The sequence below is a fragment of the Mastigoproctus giganteus genome, chromosome 13 (assembly GCF_048544385.1).
Source record: "Mastigoproctus giganteus isolate SK-2022 chromosome 13, ASM4854438v1, whole genome shotgun sequence".
Taxonomy (NCBI): Eukaryota; Metazoa; Arthropoda; class Arachnida; order Uropygi; family Thelyphonidae; genus Mastigoproctus; species Mastigoproctus giganteus.
Window position 1 is genome coordinate 7,048,653 of NC_143587.1, and position 19,849 is coordinate 7,068,501.

Genomic DNA, 19,849 nt, shown 5'->3' on the forward strand with positions numbered 1-19,849 from the left:
TATTGCCACAGCACCATATTGTGACAAATTTTGTAACAATTTTTTTTTCCCCCAATAAATGGCGAGCATTCTTTATTGTACCTGTTATCCAAATTTCTCTTCAGTATGAGCCTCAGAACTCGCTCCAGAGCCCTCTACATAGGGATACTTTAATTTTAACAACCCTGTACATTTATAGCTAAATTTTGTCAAATCTGCTTATCTACTCTTCTGGAAAAGAAAGAGACATGAACTTTATGGAATATTTTAAAGGAGACTATATTAAAGGAAAGCAAGGCATAAAATTTTGTGAAATGTCTGGTTTAGCCCATTCCATAGTGTTGTATGTTATAGATTTTATACATTGTGTTTTGAAAAAGTAACTGTGCACCAAACCTCATAATGCAAATCTTGTTCTGTTTAATGCCTCTTAATAAATTTGTGTTTCCTAATGTGCTCCATAATGTAATTTTCATCCAATTTACTTTTTTTCATATTATGTGCAGCATAATATGAAAAAAAGTAATTATATCAAAACTATTATATCACTATTATATCAAAACTCTGAAGTCATTTACTTCAACTCTCATAGGATAAGGCTTTTGCCATAAACCTATTTGACTCTAATTAAAGTATAATTCACTAATAAAAACAGTTTGTTAAAAAATAAAGCTTACCTCTTTTAATTTTACTTTTAAGGTATCTATGTCAGTATCAGGAGAAAAAGAATCGCTGCTTTCATTAGAAAGATCAAAAACTTCTACAGTAAGTCCATCTTCTCCTTCCTCTGGAGTAGACACTGGAGACACAAATGAATTTTCTCTGCCAATATGATGATTCTGAAAGGAATATTAGGTTGAGATTCTTTACACAATTGCAAAAGGCAAAATATTTTTGTGTGCACGCACACACACCTTTTTGGGAGGTTGTATATATGTAAATAGTTATCCCAGGATTATACTGTAGAAAGGTTATATATATATAACCACTACCAATATCCACTACCAATTCCTTAAATGTAATGTAATTTTGTAATGTACCTTGTAGTTTGTTGTAATTTTAGTGCCTAACTATAAAACATAAACAAGGAATGAGAATAACAAAACTGAAGTTCTTAGGCTTAGCTTGGTCCAGAAATATATACACTTTGTGACAATGAAATTGCAGATCCAAAAGGAATGACTGGAAGTTCATGCAAATGAGTAGGCAGATGAGTTGCACTGAAATATACAAATGATAAAAATATGGGACTAATGGGTGGAAACACTGGCTGATATAAAAGTGAACATAGAGATCGTTGAGTTCAAAACAACACAGGTGACACAGTTTAACAGGCTTCTGTCCCACAGGAACTGACCAGAGTGTAAGGAGATTGCAGAGAATGCCAAGATGTCATGTTTGACACCGATATCAGCAACTTGGTGACTTCGACAGATGGCAGATTATTGGCCTTCAAGAGGCTGGATGGTCTTTGTCATGTAGCATAATGTGGGCAGTGGCAATACCACAGTGCACAGATGTTAACAACAGTGGCTGCAGGAAGGTATGGCTGCTCACTGAATGGGTAGTGGTGCACAACAGAGGACTACAGAATGGGAGGATAGTCTTATCCATTGACAGGTTTACACCACGGCCACATTGGATACCATCCAACAAGCTGTAAATTAAGCTGGTTGTCACCCCATCATCTGTCAAAACCACTACATTTTGACTGCAGAAAGGAGGACTGCCATACATACCAGTCATCACGTCGATTATCCCCTGACCATGCCCATCAATCATCAACAGCATCTGAAATGGTACTGCACACAGGTAACCTGGGATATAGCTTCAAGTGGTCTTCAGCAATGAATTCCACTTCTGCTTGGGCCCAATGATTGCTGCATATACATACTGCATACTCCGCTGGTGTTATATGTGGAGTGATCAGTTTTGACAGTTATTCAAAACTGATTAGGTTTGACCAACAGTGGCAAGCAGTCAGATGCTTGCCACTGTTGCCAAGATGCTTCTAATTGGAGTGCTTAAAGCCATTTTTCAGCATGACAATACCCAAACACATATCGACGTTTTCTCTGCATATCTTCTTGAGTGGACATACTGTCTTGACTAGCCGGATACCTAGATTTCTCTCCTAACAAGAGCATGTGGGCAATGATTGGATGCCATCTACAGAGCATAAATAAAAAAAAAAAAAAAAAAATTTCCAAAATCATCTGTTCATTCCCTCCAACAATTTGTCTAGTTCTTCTTTGAATTTATTCAAACTACCAACTTCCACAACAACAGATGAAAGTTTGTCTCAACAATCAACTACCTGCTGGCTGAAGGTTGAAGACAAACTGCTGTGTGGCTCTCTACAGAGCCACAGAACATCTCTGGTCTCACAGAGACCAGGTTCAAGAGACTAAGTAGGGGAATATACTTCAGAAGACTACTCAACAATTGTAGGACTTAATAATTAGATGTTTAGCTCAATGTATCCAAAACTGTAGTAGATTTACACCATATTTATCTGTCCATCATAAGCATCATTTTGTGTCATTAAATGAGTTCACACACACTACAATTTTTATAACATATGCTCGTTTACTCCTTGGCCTCTCTATATTCCTGCTCTTTCAGAATGCTGCAATTTTAATGTCAGGCTTTGAATGATTGAGCAAGCTAAACGATAATGGCATCCTTGCATGGAGGGGATGTACAGTTTTGTTTTTTGGTAATGCTTTATAAGCTTGCATCATTTCCCACTACTAATACTTTCTCAGACTATACACATTAGGGGGCATAAAATCAAATTGAAGGATGGTTTCAGGGTAGAATGTGGCAGTTTACCTTCAGCCAGTAGGTAGTTGATTGTTAAAACAAACTTTAACCCGTTATTTCTGTGGAAGTGGGTAGTCTGTCCAAACTATTAGAGGGAACGGCCAGATGATGTGAGAATTTTTTTTTTTTTTTTTGCTGATGCTGTATAAGCTTGCTTTTTTTGAATGCATCGTTTGTCACTACTAATACAAAAACAACAAAATTGTGTCAAAAGGGCAAAAACTATAGTCATAAGCTATAAAAAATGCAGGCCTCGGTAGTAACACCTAGATGAGTCTGCATTTCAAAATTTTACCTATGCTCAATAATGAAAGTCTCATTAATGCTAGTTATTGCCTGTGGTTTCAGAATAAACTAAAAATTAAAAGTCCCAGCAAAGCTGGATATTGTGTCTATATTTTCCAGTTCACTGTAATTTTAAATTTTTTGAATACCTGCTGATATTTTCATTCTATTAAAATGTAATTGTGTAAGAATTATATATTCATCCTTTACTTTACAATAATTTTTATATCATTCTTTCATCACTTTGTGTTTCCTTGGTATAAAATAACAACACTACTTATCGGTTAAAAATTTCAATAATTTAATTTTTATCAAAATGGATAAGGGGTTGTTAATTTCAAAATGATTCTGGTTAATACAACAATTACTTTATATACTTAAAGATTAATAAATTTACAAAAATAATTAGTAAACAGTGTTTATTAAATCTGATTAAAATTTCTAATGAAATCTGATTAAAAATTCTTATGAAAAATAATCTGATTAAAAATTCTTATGAAAAATAATCTAATTAAAACTTCTAATAAAAAATATTAAATTTTACCTTCATGAACAGTATATGTTCACCTTGATCCATAACAAAATGTTGTTCCAGAACTTGTCTCTGAGCTTCTCTTGCTCTATCTGCTTGAATAGACTGAGAAATAAGTTGGGCTATTTCACTGTCTGTACCTTCTTTCTCTCGCCCAATCAGAAATCTAAGTACCATAAAAGAAATACATACTTTAAATGATAAACATGTTTAAACAACATCTGAAATTTATGGAATATTTTTTGATAAAATACTTACACAGCCACTCCCTGGCTTATGTAATACTTGAATTAGAAATTCGACTTTACATAAGTTTTTGCCAGTCGGTGCAAACTTAAAAAAAAAAATCGTGGAAATGCATTTTGCATCCCGTAGGAGGAGATATCGTGAAAATATTGTAATGTGAACCCAATACCACGTTTTTTTTTTTGGTAATTCATTCCAAGACCTCAGAAGTTGAAATTTTTGCTATATAACTAAGCTATTTATCTCTCTAAAAAGTCATTTTTGTAATGGAAATTGCACTACACTTTCATCGTTATCACATGTTCCATTATAAGAATCAATTTTGAATGCCTTTGTGATATTTTTCTAAAACACATTTCTGGAAGTCACTACCATAAAGCAATAAAAACAATTTGCACTTTCCAGTTTATTGGGCTTTTCTGTTAGTGCAATCTATTATAAACGGTAAGTAAACTCGATCTTATTGCATTTGCGATAATACCAATAACTGGAATTTTGTGGGTTTTTAAGTTACAGTATTATAGTGAAATGAGTTCCCTTTCACTGTAGTCTTCAATCATATAAAAAAACAAATAAATTTTAAGAATCTTCTCTTCCTTCCTATTTACTTATTACAATGGCGAAGGGAAAGGGACCAACAGAAAGTGCAAGTGCTGGCAGTGCTAGTAAACAAAACAGGGCAAAGTTTGTCATCTATTGCACAGAATTAGATCTCACTGCTTCAACAGTGAATACTATTTTAAGGGGCAGTGCACGTATAAAAGAGCAGGATTAATGCATTTAAGGTGAACAGTGATCACAAAACAGCGTTCAGGTGCTATATCGAAGAAGTAAAAGCTATTAATAACATTAATATGGATGGAAAATCAGATTCAGAAGCAAGTGCCCCTGAGATCAATGGCCATGCAAGCAAAAGTAAGAAGTATTTATGAAGATATTAAGGATAAGTAAGGCGAACCCCAAGCCAAGTTCATGGCAAGCAACGGGTGGTTTAACAGGTTCAAGCATTGCGCTGGTTTCCAAAACATTAAAGTACACAGTGAAGTCAACAGTGCCGAATCTGCAGCTGCAGAGAAATTTTATGATGTGTTGGAAAAACCCCCTTCTAAATCTCAACAGCCCTCAACCTCTGCAGCGGCGTGCTTATCAACTGGAGAGTTAATTCTGGCAACAATGCTCGAAAGGTAAAACTTGCTGATGTTATGCCTGTCTCCTCTCTCTTTTTGTAATTTTATAAATTTTGAAATTTTTGTAATTTTGTACACTCTTGTAATTTTTCCTGTGCATGAGACAAAAAAATTGAATAAATAATTCTATTTACATGTTCGTCTTAACATTTCTTTTTTGTTTAAATCAAATTCAGTGTACATAGTTGCAAGTGCTGCATAAGCATTTACGGAAATTCCAATTATAGTAAAATTCCGACTTACGTAAAGTTCTGCAGAACACAACTCTTACGTAAGTTGGGAAGTGGCTGTATTTGATCAGCACGAATAAACCGCTATGCATTTATAAAAATGCTAAATGGAATTAGTTATAATTATCTATAAAACTAAAATTACACAGATAAAAAAAAATATCCATGTAAGTACTATATACAATTGATGATACCCATAATGTCATCTTTAAACATTATTTAATGGTTTTCTTAAGCATTTACACTGTATTGCAATTATTTAATTTCAATTACACAATATTTTAAATTAGATCTCAATGTTTCCACTGGAACTTCCTACCAGTCATCATATGGAGCATCAAAGGAGAGACCCAATTATAATAATACTATTAACAAGGTTCAATTTAATTTTTTGCACTTCTATAATTTCTTGTGTGATGTGTTATAAGATTATGTAATTTTGTCTTAAACAAATACAGGTACTCCCTGACTTATGGAAGGGTTGTGTTCTGCGGAACTCTGCGTGAGTCGAAAAATATGTAAGTCGGAATTTCCCTAAATGTTTATGCAGCACTCTCAACTATGCTTGCTGAATTTGATTGAAGCAAAAAAGAAATATTCGACAAACATGTAAATAGAATTATTTATTCAATTTTTTTTTTTATCTCATGCTTAGGAAATATTACAAAAGTGTGCAATTACAAATATTTCAAAATTATAAAATTACAAAAATAGGGAGAGGACAGGCATAAGTCAGCAAGTTTTACCTTTTGAGCATTGTTGCCAGAATCAAATTTTCTAGCTGATAAGTATGCCGCTGCAGACGTTGAGGGCTGTGGAAATTTAGAAGGGGTTTTTTCCAACACATTACAAAATGTCTGTGCTGCTGAAGAATCAGCACTGGCTACCACTGCATGCTTACTGCATACATATATAGATTGTGAAAACCAGCGCAATGCTTGAACCTATTAAATCACCTGTTGCTTGCCACGAACTTGACTTGGGGTTTGCCATACTTCTTAAGTATGGCAAACCCCAAGTCTTTTGAATTTATGAAGATAAATACTCAACAAGTATTTATCTTCTTAAATACTTGTTGCTTTTGCTTGAATAGCCATTAGACTCAGGGGCACTTGCTTCTGAATCTGATTTTCCATTCGTATTATTGACAGCTTTTCTATCTTTGATATAGCACCTGAAAGCTGTTTTGTCTCCCCCAATGGTATTCTCCACCTTGTCGCGGTGGGGGAGCTTGCGTGTCCTGATGACCCGGAGAGCTAAGTCGGCGGTAGCTTAGCTACTGGTAGGGCCTCCCAAGCCGGACAGGTCAAAGGGTAGGGACCAGACTAAGAGAGATACCCTGGCCCTCCAGGTTGGGGGTTGCTGCAATGGGCTAGCTCCTCATTCAGTGTAAAAAATACACAAATGCTAAATGACCTACAAGTGAAAATGAAAATAGACTGCACTTTTGGAAACAACTCGGCAAACAGAAAAGGACTATGATTTTGGGATGCTGGAATATTCAAGGCCTTTCAACTAAAAGAAACTTTCTTTCGGATGAACTGCAAAAATTCAAGTTAGACATCGCCGTGTTATCAGAGACAAAGAAAAAGGGATGTGGAGAGGAAATAATGGGAGAATACTACCATTTTTGGAGTGGAGTTGATAAGAGTGAAAGACCAAGAGCAGGAGTTTCTATTGCTGTTAAAAAGAAATTGAGACACAACATCAAAAACTGGCAATTTATTAATGAAAGAATGATCTCATTGGAACTGAAAATGTATGGGAGAGAAATATGTATTTTGGGAATATATGCCCCGAACTAATGACACCGACGATACCTTGAAGGATGAATTTTGGGAGGATCTGAGAGAACTAATAGAAAAAATTCCTAAGAACAAAGAGATATTTCTAATAGGAGATTTCAATGCAAGAGTAGGAACTGAACAAAATAGCAAAGTTATTGGAAGATTTGGAGAGAAAGAGAGGAATGACAACGGAGATAGACTATGCAATCTTTGTGAACAGTTCGACTTGAGAATAAACAACACATTTTTCCAACACAAGGATATCCACAAATATACTTGGTCACAAGAGACAAGACAAATTAGATCAGTTATAGATTACATTATTTCAAAACATTCAGGGACCTATGTATTGAAAGATGTCAGAGTTTAAATTGGAGCTGAATGTGGATCTGACCATTTTCTTGTTAAAACAACTGAGGTGGAACTGGATTAATAAAATATGTGTGGATAACCAACAATGCAGGGAAGGAGAAATGCTACAAGTGGATCAATTTAACATTGACCTACTCCAGGACGACAGCATTAGAAACAACTTCACCCAGAGACTGGATGCTGCAATTAACATAGAGATAAAAGGTAATACTGAAGAAATCTACAAATATTTAAAAAATACTGTTAAAAAAAATAGCTCATGAAATCCTAGGCAAAAAGAAGAGCCAAGGACAAAAAAGACCTGGATTACAGAGAAAGTAAGAGCTGCTGTAGAGGAAAAGAAACTTGCATATCAGAAATGGCTGGTTGATAGGAATATGCATCATATTCCTATCACCCATATTCCTATAAATGTTCCTATATGCATCATAGGAACATTTATGTTGAAAAAAAGAAAATAGCCAATCGGTTGGTAGTAGAAGCGAAAAATGAAGAATGGGAAAGGAAATGTGCAACTATTAATAGCAAATTGGGCTTCAAGAAATCAGCGGAATCATGGAAGGTCCTTAAAGACTTGAGAAAACAGAATAAACACAATGCTGGTTTGCAATTAATACCTTTGAAAGACTGGATGGAGTACTACGAAGGACTTTTAAAAGAAGACCGGGAAGAGTTCAAGACGATGGAGGATTTTGGTGTAGAAGACTCGGGCTTAAAAGTTTCTGTTAGGTAAGTGGAACTCCTGCTAAAGGAAGGAAGGAATGGCAAATCACCTGGACCTGGAGGAGTTTACATGGAACTTCTAAAATACGGAGGAAGAGGAGTGGCTGTTCTGATACAAAAACTGTTAAATAGTATACTGAGAGGAGAAGAAATACCGAAAGAAATGATAACAGGATATATTACATCAATTTATAAGAAGGGCGATCGGAAAAGCTGTTCAAATTACAGAGGAATAAGCGTCCTGAACCCGCTGTTAAAGATCCTTGGAAAATGGATCAGGAACCATTTAGAAGCCCGAATCGAGGTATCAGAAGTACAAAGTGGTTTTTCAGCTGGGAGGTCATGTATAGATCATATCTCAACGGTACGACAGATCCTTGAAAAATGCCAATCAAAAGGAAAAAAATCTTTATGATTTTCATTGACCTTGAAAAGGCATATGACAGTGTTCCAAGAAAACTCTTATGGGAAGCACTGAAAGAGGCAAATATTGATGGACAACTGATTAACATTATTAAGGCAATTTACAGGAATAATAGATGCAGAATTAAAGTGGGATCAGCTTTGTCACCTGAATTCCACACTTCAAAAGGCTTATTACAAGGTTGTTGCATGTCACCAACACTTTTCAAAATTTATATTGACATCTGCCTAAGATCCTGGTCAAAAAAATGTAATAAAATGGGATTGCCAATTAATAGGAACACCTATAGTCACAATTTACTTTTAGGCAATTGTTTGAGGAATATAAACAATGGGGTCTAAAAATCAATTTTAGCAAGACTGAAATGTTGTCTTCAGGGTCAGGAGACGTTCTAAATATTGCAGATTTTAAAATCAAACAAGTCGATAAATTCAAATATTTGGGATTAATCTTACAAAGTGATGGATCATCCCAAGCAGAGATCAATAAGAGAATTACAGACGGCAGAAAGGCTATCGGCATGTTAAACTCTGTTCTGTGGAGCAAAAATATCCTACATAAAACAAAGAAACTTATATTTCAAATGATTGTAAAAAGTCTTCTATTGTATGGAGCGGAAACCTGGACATTGAATAGGCGAGCGGAAAACAAATTGCTCTCCACAGAAATGGATTTTTGGAGACGCTCAGCAGGAACTTCTAGAATAGACAGAAAACGGAATGAAGACATAAGGGAAAAAATGGAAGTGAAAAAGACTATTATTGACAACATCAGAGAAAAGCGTCTAACATGATATGGACATGTAAAACGGATGCAAGAATTCCAGGAGGTATCCTGGAATGGATACCTCCTGGAAGAAGGAGAAGACGAAGCCTAGGAGGTCAGGGATGGATGGAGTATGGGAGTGCATGACAGCCCGAGGCTTAACCGACCAAGACACCTTGAACCGCACTTTATGGCAGGAAAAAATTCCTAACAATAAATAACTTGTAGGCTGAGGAAACCCATTGTAAATGGAAACACTCCTCTTGAAGAAGAAAGCTGTTTTGTGATCACTGTTGATCTTAAATGCATTGATCCTTTAACATGTTCTTTTATATGCGTACTGTCCTTTAAAATAGTAAAACTGTTGAAACAGCAAGACCTAATTCCTGTGCAATGGACGACAAACTTTGTCCTGCTTCATACTTAATCATTTTCATCTTCATTTCTACATCAATTTTGTTTCGTTTCCTAGCACAGCCACCACTTGCATTTTCCACTGGTCACTTTCCCTTCATCATTGTAATAAGTAAATAGGAATGAAGAGAAGATTCTGAAATTTTATTTATGTTTTTTATATGACTGAAGATTTCAGTGAAGGGAACATTTAACTATAATAAGGAAAAAACCACACAATTCCAGTTATTGGGATTACTGCAACTGCAATAAGATCGAGTTTACTACCAACTTATAACAGACTGCACTAACAGAAAAGCCCAATAAACTGAAAACTGAAAATTGTTTTTATGGTGACATCCAGAAATATTCTTTAGAAAAATATCAATAAAGGCATTCAAAATTGGTTCTTACAATGGAACATATGATATGGAACAAAATGACCTTTTAGGGAGATAAATAGCTTAGTTATATAGCGAAAATTTCAACTTCAGAGGTCTTTGAATGAATTACAAAAAAAAAAAAAAAAAGTGTTACTGAGTTCACATTGCGATGTTTTCGCAATACCTCCATTTATTCCTACAGGATGCCATATAAGTTTCCACGATTTTTTTAAGTTTGCACCAGCCGGCAAAAACTTACGTAAAGTCGAATTTGTGGAAGTTGAGTATTATGTAAGTCAGGGAGTGCCTGTACCAATAAAGGTCAGCATCATAAAACCCAATCAAGAAATAGGTACAACTGGAAGAATATGATTTTGTGTGGTTTATTTACAGAACAATGTTTTAAAATACTGGTTAACTTTTAATTCAGACTTTAAAGCATTTAGGGCATAAGCCTCAAGCTATGGGAGAGTTTAGACTATGTATAAATATAGTGCAAGCGCATCAGAAATACATAGCTATATCTGAATAAATCAGAATATTAGTAAAAAATCTGAGAATAAGTAACATTAGTCTTCTCCTTAGGTGAAGCGTTCCCGAAGTAGTGCAATATCATGGCAACTCGTTGTGAAGGTATTCACAATAAGATATAACTTAAAACGATGCCGTTTTACTAATATTCTGATTTATTCAGATATAGCTATGTATTTCTGATGCGCTTGCACTATACTTATACTATACTTAATTCAGAATAATAATTTAGTCCTTATAAGCAGTAAAATGCATTTATTTGATGATATGGGTCAAAGTAATGCTTTTGCAGCCACATCAATAAAATGAGTAAATTCAAGCTCTGGTTAAGACAAGTAACACAGATATAATAAAGGTAATGTAAACGTTGTCTCACACAGAAATTAGAGATGATTAGTTTCAAATGGTATGTATATATATAATATATTCAGGAAGAACAGCATGATAGAATTGGTGAGGAAGTCATGCTTCTTATCAAATGCAGCCTAAGTGCAACACAAACTTTCCAAAAATATCACACTTTATATATTTCAGCACAGAATCCATGTGGTGGTATGAGGTTGTTGTTATTTGGTTTTTTTTTTTAAGAGCATTAGCAACTAAAGCCATATTGCTCCGGGGATATGCGGTGGTCATTCCTTGACCTTTCCGCATCCTCCGTATTTGGTGGCTCATGGGGCTCGAACCCCAGTATAATCAAGAAGCATGTGCTACGCACTGCTGCTCCTGCCCACCTGGCTATGGAGGCGCCTGTGGTGTGAGGTAGTTGGAAGCAAAAGTAAAATAAAAGTAGGGTATTCCACAGACCAGAAGCTTTTACATTACACAGTATAATAAAAGTGTATACATCCAGATATAAAAAGCAAGAAACTGTGAATGTCTTATTATGAGTGATTTCAATTTATCTCTTGTTGACTGGATTACCACGAGGAAATTACTAGTCAAGAATATTCTCGACCTGATCATTCAAGGGCTGGCACCTAGGACTGTTTAGAAAGCAATAATCACAGAGTTCTAAATCGAATGATAAGGAGAGAGAGAGAGAGAGAGAGAGAGAGAGAGAGGTCACAACTGTAAAAGGCAAAGGCAATTTAATTTCAGAAAAGGAGACCACAACAGTTCAAGGTGCTACATGGCCCCTACAACTGGGTAGTTGGCAGAGGAAGAGTGAACACATTAGAATTATTGTGGTAAAGATATTCTTTATATCTTTACAGCAATAGTCACAGAAGCCATGAATGCATATATAGGATGTATCATAACATGATACATCCTACATATGCATTCAGAACCTAAAAACAACAAAAGAAAAAGTTCATGTAAACATAGATCCAATTTCACCTTGTTTCCAAGTTGCAGCCATTTTTGTGTTCCAGCAACTATATGTTTACATTTACAGGAAATGCACCACTATGCACCTGACTACAAGTCTGCAAATGCCTCTTCATAGACTTCCTCATCCACTCAAAAGTTCCAGGTGTCTGTTGTATTTGCTGGCAGTCTTGTTCCACACAGTGGAGCATTTCAATATTATTAAATGGCATGGAATAAACAATGGCTTTCAGATGGCACCACAATTAAAAATTGAGTGGATTCAGGTGTGGCGAGAGTGCAGGCCAGGAAATGGGTTCTGTACTGCCTATCCATTTATTATGGAATTGCTCATCCAAAAAGTTTCCAGTGACAAAACTAAAATGAAGTGGGGCACCATCAGGCATAAACCACATGCAACAAATGACATCAAGTGTAAAAGTTCTTCCAACAACTCATTTAAATGTTCTCAAAAAATTGCAGTAGGATGCTTCTGTTAACCTCCCAGGCAGAACAATAGGTGTGATTAAACTGTCACCAATTATTCCTGCCCATACATTCATTCTGAATTGTTGCTGGTGCCTTGATTGAACAATGTCATGAGGATTTTCTTCGGCTCACCAATGAGCACTGTGAAAATTGACTACACCATCCCCAGTAAACCCAGCTTCATTAGGGAAATGCTGATCATGAGCACACATCTGCAGAAACCAAATATCAAAAGCTTCCTGTGGTGGGAAGTTAGCTTCTTGTATTCTCTGAAGATAATATGGATCCTCCATCTTTACAGCAATAATTCTAATGTGTTCACTCTTCCTCTGCCAACTACCCAGTTGTAGGGGCTATGTAGCACCTTGAACTGTTGTGGTCTCCTTTTCTGAAATTAAATTGCCTTTGCCTTTTACAGTTGTGACCTCTCTCTCTCTCCTTATCATTCGATTTAGAACTCTGTGATTATTGCCTTCTAATCAGTCCTAGGTGCCAGCCCTTGAATGATCAGGTCGAGAATATTCTTGACTCTAATACTTTCCTCGTGGTAATCCAGTCAACAAGAGATAAATTGAAATCACTCATAATAAGACATTCACAGTTTCTTGCCTTTTCTATCTGGATGTATACACTTTTATTATACTGTGTAATGTAAAAGCTTCTGGTCCGTGGCACACCCTACTTTTATTTTATTACTTTTACTTCCAACTACCTCACACCACAGGCGCCTCCATAGCCAGGTGGGCAGGAGCAGCAGTGCGTAGCACATGCTTCTTGATTATACTGGGGTTCGAGCCCCATGAGCCACCAAATATGGAGGATGCGGAAAGGTGGGTCCTATAAAATTCTCCACACAGTCATATGTCCCACATGTTCTCTGCTTACTATCCTTTGGGTGCTGTTTGCCATAATTTTCTTCAACATGATTGAGGAACCGTTCTTACAAATCAACAGTTCTGGTGCTGATGTGTACCTCAATTTCGAACTTGTTTTCTAAATGAACTGGTTTCCACAAGACATTTGCGTATTCTCTGAAAGGTCATCTTATTTGGCACATTACAATTAAGGAAATTTTTCTGCATACATACGAGGGGGTGTCAAAAAGTTCGTTACCCTGACCTAGATAAAACATCAGCAGAAAGATGTCGTTCCATAGATGATCATACACCAGAGGTGGAGCTCTGAATCTGAGAAAGGATGCTATGATTGACAAAGTGGAATATTGAGCAGTGATAAAGTTCCTGCATTTGCAGAGCAAGAAAGCAAAGAAATGAAAGCTGTGTATCGGCAGAATTATCCATCCTATGACACTGTAAAAAAGTGGATATGTGAATTACAGTGCAGTCGTACAAGTGTCTTTGACGAGCGAAGAGAAGGAAGGCCATCAACATCCACAGACAGTTCCAAAGGTTGAGTAGCTGGTGCTGAGTGAGACATGTGACAATTTATTTCATCGCAAATGCAGTGGGAATTAGTTATGGGTCTGCCCACAGCATTTTACATGACCATCTGCATGTCTTAGGTCTCTGCACGATGGGTTCCAAGATTGCTAACACCTTTGCAGAAACAATGTCAAATGCAATGTTCTTGCCAACTGTTGGATTTGTGTAATGCAGATGTTGAGAACTTTTGTGATCGGTTAGAAACAAATGAAGAATACTGGGTGTACCAGAATGATCCGGAGACTAAAGACGTGTCAAAGCAGTGGAAGCACACCTCCTCCCCACCTCCCAAAAAAGGCAAAGACCCTTCCATGTGTGAAGAAGGTAATGTTGTCCGTGTTTTGGAACAGTTGTCCGTGTTATAGACCTGTTAGTTTTTTCGCTTAAAATATTAAAAAAAAAAAAAAAAAAGTATTTTTTATGTAGCATGTATGTGGCCAACGTGGTCACATATGTTGGTTTACTTTATTTCTTGAGAAGTCGTGCCGGCCACGTACGTGTGATGCTTTTACAGCATACATATGAAGGTCATTTGTGATTAGTTTAATGCACGCGCGGGGAGCACTGCAATAAAACTAATTAAGATAAAATAAACTCTCAAACATCACAATAAGTTTGTCAGTATTGTTAGAGATTTTTGTGAAAACAAGTTGGTTAGGGCGCAGTATTATCCATCATACTGTGTGGTGTTTTTCTGCAAGTTTGTACAAGTGTGTTGAAAACAAAAAAAAAAAAAAAAAAATCTAAAAAGGAATGGCTAAAAGAAAATTACTAAAATAAGAGGAACTGAGAGAAACTGCTGAAATTTACAATTAAGCAGAGTTAAACTTCACACAGACACACTGCTGTCGAGTTTTTTCAGTAGTTCAACTTTATCTATTATGGACAATGTATCTATTATGGTGTTTGCGCTTTCCACGATGAGAGGCACTTCCTTTATGCATTGGAACCATGGCTGGGGCTAAATTTGAGCAGGTTATAATAACAAATGCAAAAAAACAAGTGGGAATGGCTTGCCAGTGTTTTCGTCGCAATGAGTTCACAGCAACAGCTGATGCTGCAACCAAAGCCACCAAATCAGTAGTGGCAGGTCAGTGCGCCGACCCAGGAAATTTCAAATTACATTCGCTGAAATTATGTTCAAATTAGCGGTGGAACCGGATTATGGGTGGCCGGAGTGATGGACGACCTGTAGTAGTAGTAACAACCCTGCCAACCTTCGTATTGTCTGCAAACTTGGACATTAAGCTTGATATAACATCATCAATATCATTTATAAATATAGAAAACAACAAATGACCCAACACTGAACCCTGAGGGACTCCACTAATAACATTAGTCCACGAAGAGCAGTGTCCACTGATTACCACTCCCTGTCTTCTCCCATTCAACCATCCCTTTATCCACAGCAGCAGCAATTTGCCCCCAATGCCACACTGATCCAATTTGTTTAACATTGACAAATGTCAATAAGGGAAGCAGTAACTCCAGAGTAACATATCAACTCTGTGGTACTACACTGACAATGGTAGAGAATGAAAAGGATCTAGGGGTAATTGTGCAGGCAGATATAAAGTTTTCTGAGCAGTCCAGACGGTCTGCAGGAGTTACTCATGGTGTCATCTCATTGACATACAGGAATTTTTCTAGCAGGGATAAGGTGATTATCCCTTGTATAGGGCAATGTCAGGCCACACCTTGAGTACTGTACAGGTCTGGAGGCCTCATTTTTGGAAGGATGTTGTTGTTGTTGTTATTTGGTTTTTAGGAGCATTAGCAACTAAGGCCATATTGCTCCGGGGATATGCAGTGGTCATTCCCTGACCTTTCCGCATCCTCCATATTTGGTGGGCACAGGCTCGAACCCCGGTCTGATCAAGAAGCATGTGCTATGCACTGCTGCTCCTCCCCGCCTGCCTACGGAGGCGCTATTTTTTTAAGAAGGATGTAGAACTGTTGGAACGAGTACAGAGAAGAGCAACAAGATCAGTGAATGGAACGAAGGGTTGCTCTTTCAAAGAAAGGCTTCAGTTTTGCAGATTACAGTGACTGGAGACTAGGCACCTGTGAGGTGATCTGATTGAGGTGTTTATAGCCTTGAATGGTTTATGAGCATACTCAATGCGGATGGGATTCTTTCTCTTGCTCAGAATAATTACCTGGGAGGGCATAAATACAAATTGAGGAAAGACAATTGTAAGATAGATGTGCAGAAGTTTGCCTTTAGCCATCGGATAGTTGGTTAGTGGAACAGACTTCCATCCTTTGTTATGGAGGTTGATACCTAAATAAATTTAAGGCTGAGCTGAACAGGTATTTGGAATGAATGGAGGGGTGAAATGGGAGTGTTTTTTTTTTTTTTTTTTTTTTTTTTGGCTGATGCTGCATAAGCTTGCTTTCTTGCATCATATGCCTCTACTAATGCTAATGTTATTGATGAAAGTACAAGTCTAAGTTTGCAGATGATACAAAGGCTGGCAGGGCTGTTAATGATAGTAACGATGGAATGCTGCTGCAATTGGATCTAGAAATGTTGGGCAGATGGGCTGTGAGGTGACAACTGAAGTTTAACATTGACAAATGCAAAGAATTGCATATGGATAGCGGTAACCCAAGAATAATGTATGAACTGTGCTGTACACTCATGATATTGGAGAATGAAAAAGAATTGAGGGTAACTGTGCAGTCAGATATGAAGTATCCTGAGCAGTGCAGACGGTCTGCAAGAATAGCTCATGGTGTATTGTCAATGATATACAGGAATTTTTCTAGCAGAGATAAGGTGGTGATTATCCCTTTGTATAAGGCAATAGTCAGGCCACGCCTTGAGTACTGTATACATGTCTGGAGATCTCATTTTAGGAAGGATGTAGAGCTGCTGGAATGAGTACAGAGAAGGGACAAAGAGATTGATGAGGGGTACTGCACTTAGCATTAGCATTAGTAGAGGCATTTGATGCAAGAAAGCAAGCTTATGCAGCATCAGCCAAAAAAAAAAAAAAAAAAAAGTAACATAAATAAATAAAAATAACCACTTCCACTTCACCCCTCTGTTCGTTCGAAATACCTGTCCAGCTGAGCCTTAAACTTATTTAGGCTATCAACTTCCACGACAAGGGATGGAAGTCTGTTCCACCCACCAACCACCCGCTGGCTAAAGGCAAATTTCCGCACATCTATCCTACATCTGTCTTTCCTCAATTTGAATTTATGCCCTCTCAGGTGATTTTTCTGAGCTAGAGGAAGAATCCCATCAGCATTCAGCATGCTCAAACCATTCAAGGCTTTGTACACCTCTATCAGATCACCCCGCTGGTGCCTAGTTTCCAGACACTGTAATTTGCAAAACTTAAGCCTTTCTTCGTAAGAGAACCCCTTTGTCCCATTCACCAATCTAGTTGCCCTTCTCTGTACTCGTACCAGCAACTCTACATCCTTCCTGAAATGAGGCCTCCAGGCCTGTATACAGTACTCTAGGTGTGGCCTGACCATTGCCTTATACAAGGGAATAATCACCTCCTTATCCCTGCTAGAAAAATTCCTATATATCATTGACAATACACCATGAGCTACTCTTGCAGCTCGTCTGCACTGCTCAGAGAACTTCATATCTGCCTGCACCACCACCACCCCCAGGTCCCTTTCATTCTCTACCACTGTCAGTGTAGTACCACAGAGTTGATACGTTGCTCTGGGGTTGCTGTTTCCCATATGTAGTACTTTACATTTGTCAATGTTAAACTTCATTTGCCACCTCGAAGCCCATCTGCTCAACCTTTCCAAATCCTGTTGCAGAAGCATAGTGTCAGTAGTGTCCTTGACAACCCTGCCAACCTTCGTATCGTCTGCAAACTTGGACATTAAGCCTGATATACCATCATCAATATCATTTATAAATACAGAAAACAATAAAGGCCCCAATACTGAACCCTGAGGGACTCCACTAATAACATTAGTCCACGATGAGCAGTGTCCATTGATTACCACTCTCTGTCTTCTCCCCCTCAACCACCCCTTTATCCATAGCAGCAACTTGCCTCCAATGCCACACTGCTCCAATTTGTGCAGCAGTCTTCCATGTGCAACAGTATCAAAAGCCTTTCTAAGATCCAAGTATATAATATCAAAGTTATTCCCTGCATCCAGTTCTTTTGTGACTGCATCATAGTATCCAATCAAATTGGTCAGGCAAGACTTCCCCTTAACAAAACCATGCTGTGTCCTAGCTATAACTGAAGTCTTGTCTAGATGATCCTGCAGTGCTTCTTTCACCAGTGCCTCCATTAATTTTCCGGGAACAGAAGTTAAACTCACAGGTCTATAATTACTTGTGTCAGCCTTTGATCCCCCTTTGTGAATTGGGGTCACATTTGCACATCTCCAGTCAATGGGTACCTCCCCTGAGTCCAAGGAAGCTCTCATAATTATGGCTAAGGGTTTGCTTACCTCCTTTGCTGCCTCCTTTAATATAACTGGATAGATCCCATCCACCCCAGGTGCCTTTCTTGTGTTTATCTTCAACAATTTCTCCTCCACTTTGCTCTCAGTTATTACAAGATTCTCTAGCTTACTGCTAGAGTTGAATACACCTCTGGCATTCCCCTCGCTGAATAACTCCTCATGTGTGAATGTCGATGCAAAATATTCATTTAGTTTGTTAGCTACCCGAGCAGGGTCACTTACCAAGTCACCTACTAAGTCACTTACTAAGTCACCTACCCGAGCAGGTCACTTACCAAGAAAGGCTTAAGTTCTGTAAATTGCAGCATCTGTAGACTTGAAAATCAGATGACAAGGTCATCTGATTGGGTGTATAAGGCTTTGAATGGTTTGAGCAAGTCAAATGCTGATCAGATTGTTTCTCTTACATGCTTGAGGAGGCATAAATTCACAGGTGTTCAGAAATTGGCCTTTAGACAGCAGATGGTTGATTATAGGAACAATCCGTCTATCATTCAAAGCTTATGCAGAGCTGCAAAGCTTATGCAGCATCAGCCAGGAAGAAGAAGAGAAGAAAAAAAAAAAAAAAAAAAACACCTTCCCATTCGACCCAAAAGCCTCGTCCAGTTCAGCATTAAATTTATTTAGGCTATTAGCTTCCACAACAAAAGATGGAAGCCTGTTCCACCAATCAACTATTAGCTGGCTAAAGGCAAATTTCCACACATTTATTCTACAGCTGTCTTTCCTCAATTTGAAACTGTGCCCCTCAGGTTCTTAGTCTGAGCAAGAGGAAGAATCCCATCAGCTTGTTCAACCCATTCAAGGCTTTATACACCTCAATCAGATCACCTCGCAGGTACTACTCTCCAGGTGCTGCAATTTGCAAAATTTAAACCTTTCTTGGTAAGAGCACCCCTTTGTTCCCCTCACCAATCTTGTTGCCGTTCTTTGTACTCATTCTAGCAACTCTACATCCTTCCTAAAATGAGGCCTCCAGACTTGTACAAGGCATGTGTACAGGTCTATCCTGTTGTACAAGGCAATGGCCTGACCATTGCCTTGTACAACAGGATAATCACCTCCCTGTTCCTGCTAGCAAAATTACTATATAGATCCCATCCACCCCAGGTGCCTTCCTTATTGAGCAGTTCAGATGACCTGCCCTGGCAGCCCAACTGCACTGCTCAATAACTTCTATTTGACTGCACAATTAGCCCAGGTTTTTTTCACTTTCCACTTCCCAACTGTGTGGTACCACACTGAGTGTAGTACCACACAGTTGGTACATTTCTCTTTGGTTATTGCTACCGTGCATATGCAGTACTTCACATTTGTCAATGTTAAACTTCAGTTGCCACTTCTCAGCCCATTTTCCCAACTTATCTAGATCCAGTTGGAGTAGCATACTGTCTTTACTGTCGTTAACAACCCTGCCAACCTTTGTATCATCTGCAAACTTGGACATTAAACCTGATATACCTTCATCAACATTGATAAATAT

General features: G+C 37.8%; 1 protein-coding gene across 1 annotated transcript in view; it reads right to left on the minus strand.

Moving 5' to 3' along the window:
• Positions 1-19,849, minus strand: part of LOC150075742 (uncharacterized) — a 292,105-nt gene that overhangs the window by 154,810 nt on the left and 117,446 nt on the right. Inside the window, exons 10-11 of the mRNA XM_090387865.1 lie at positions 3,658-3,788; positions 657-799 (exon numbers count right to left, since the gene is read on the minus strand). Of these exons, the coding sequence (XP_090243991.1) occupies positions 657-799; positions 3,658-3,788 (274 nt within the window). The remainder of the gene's footprint in view (positions 1-656; positions 800-3,657; positions 3,789-19,849) is intronic.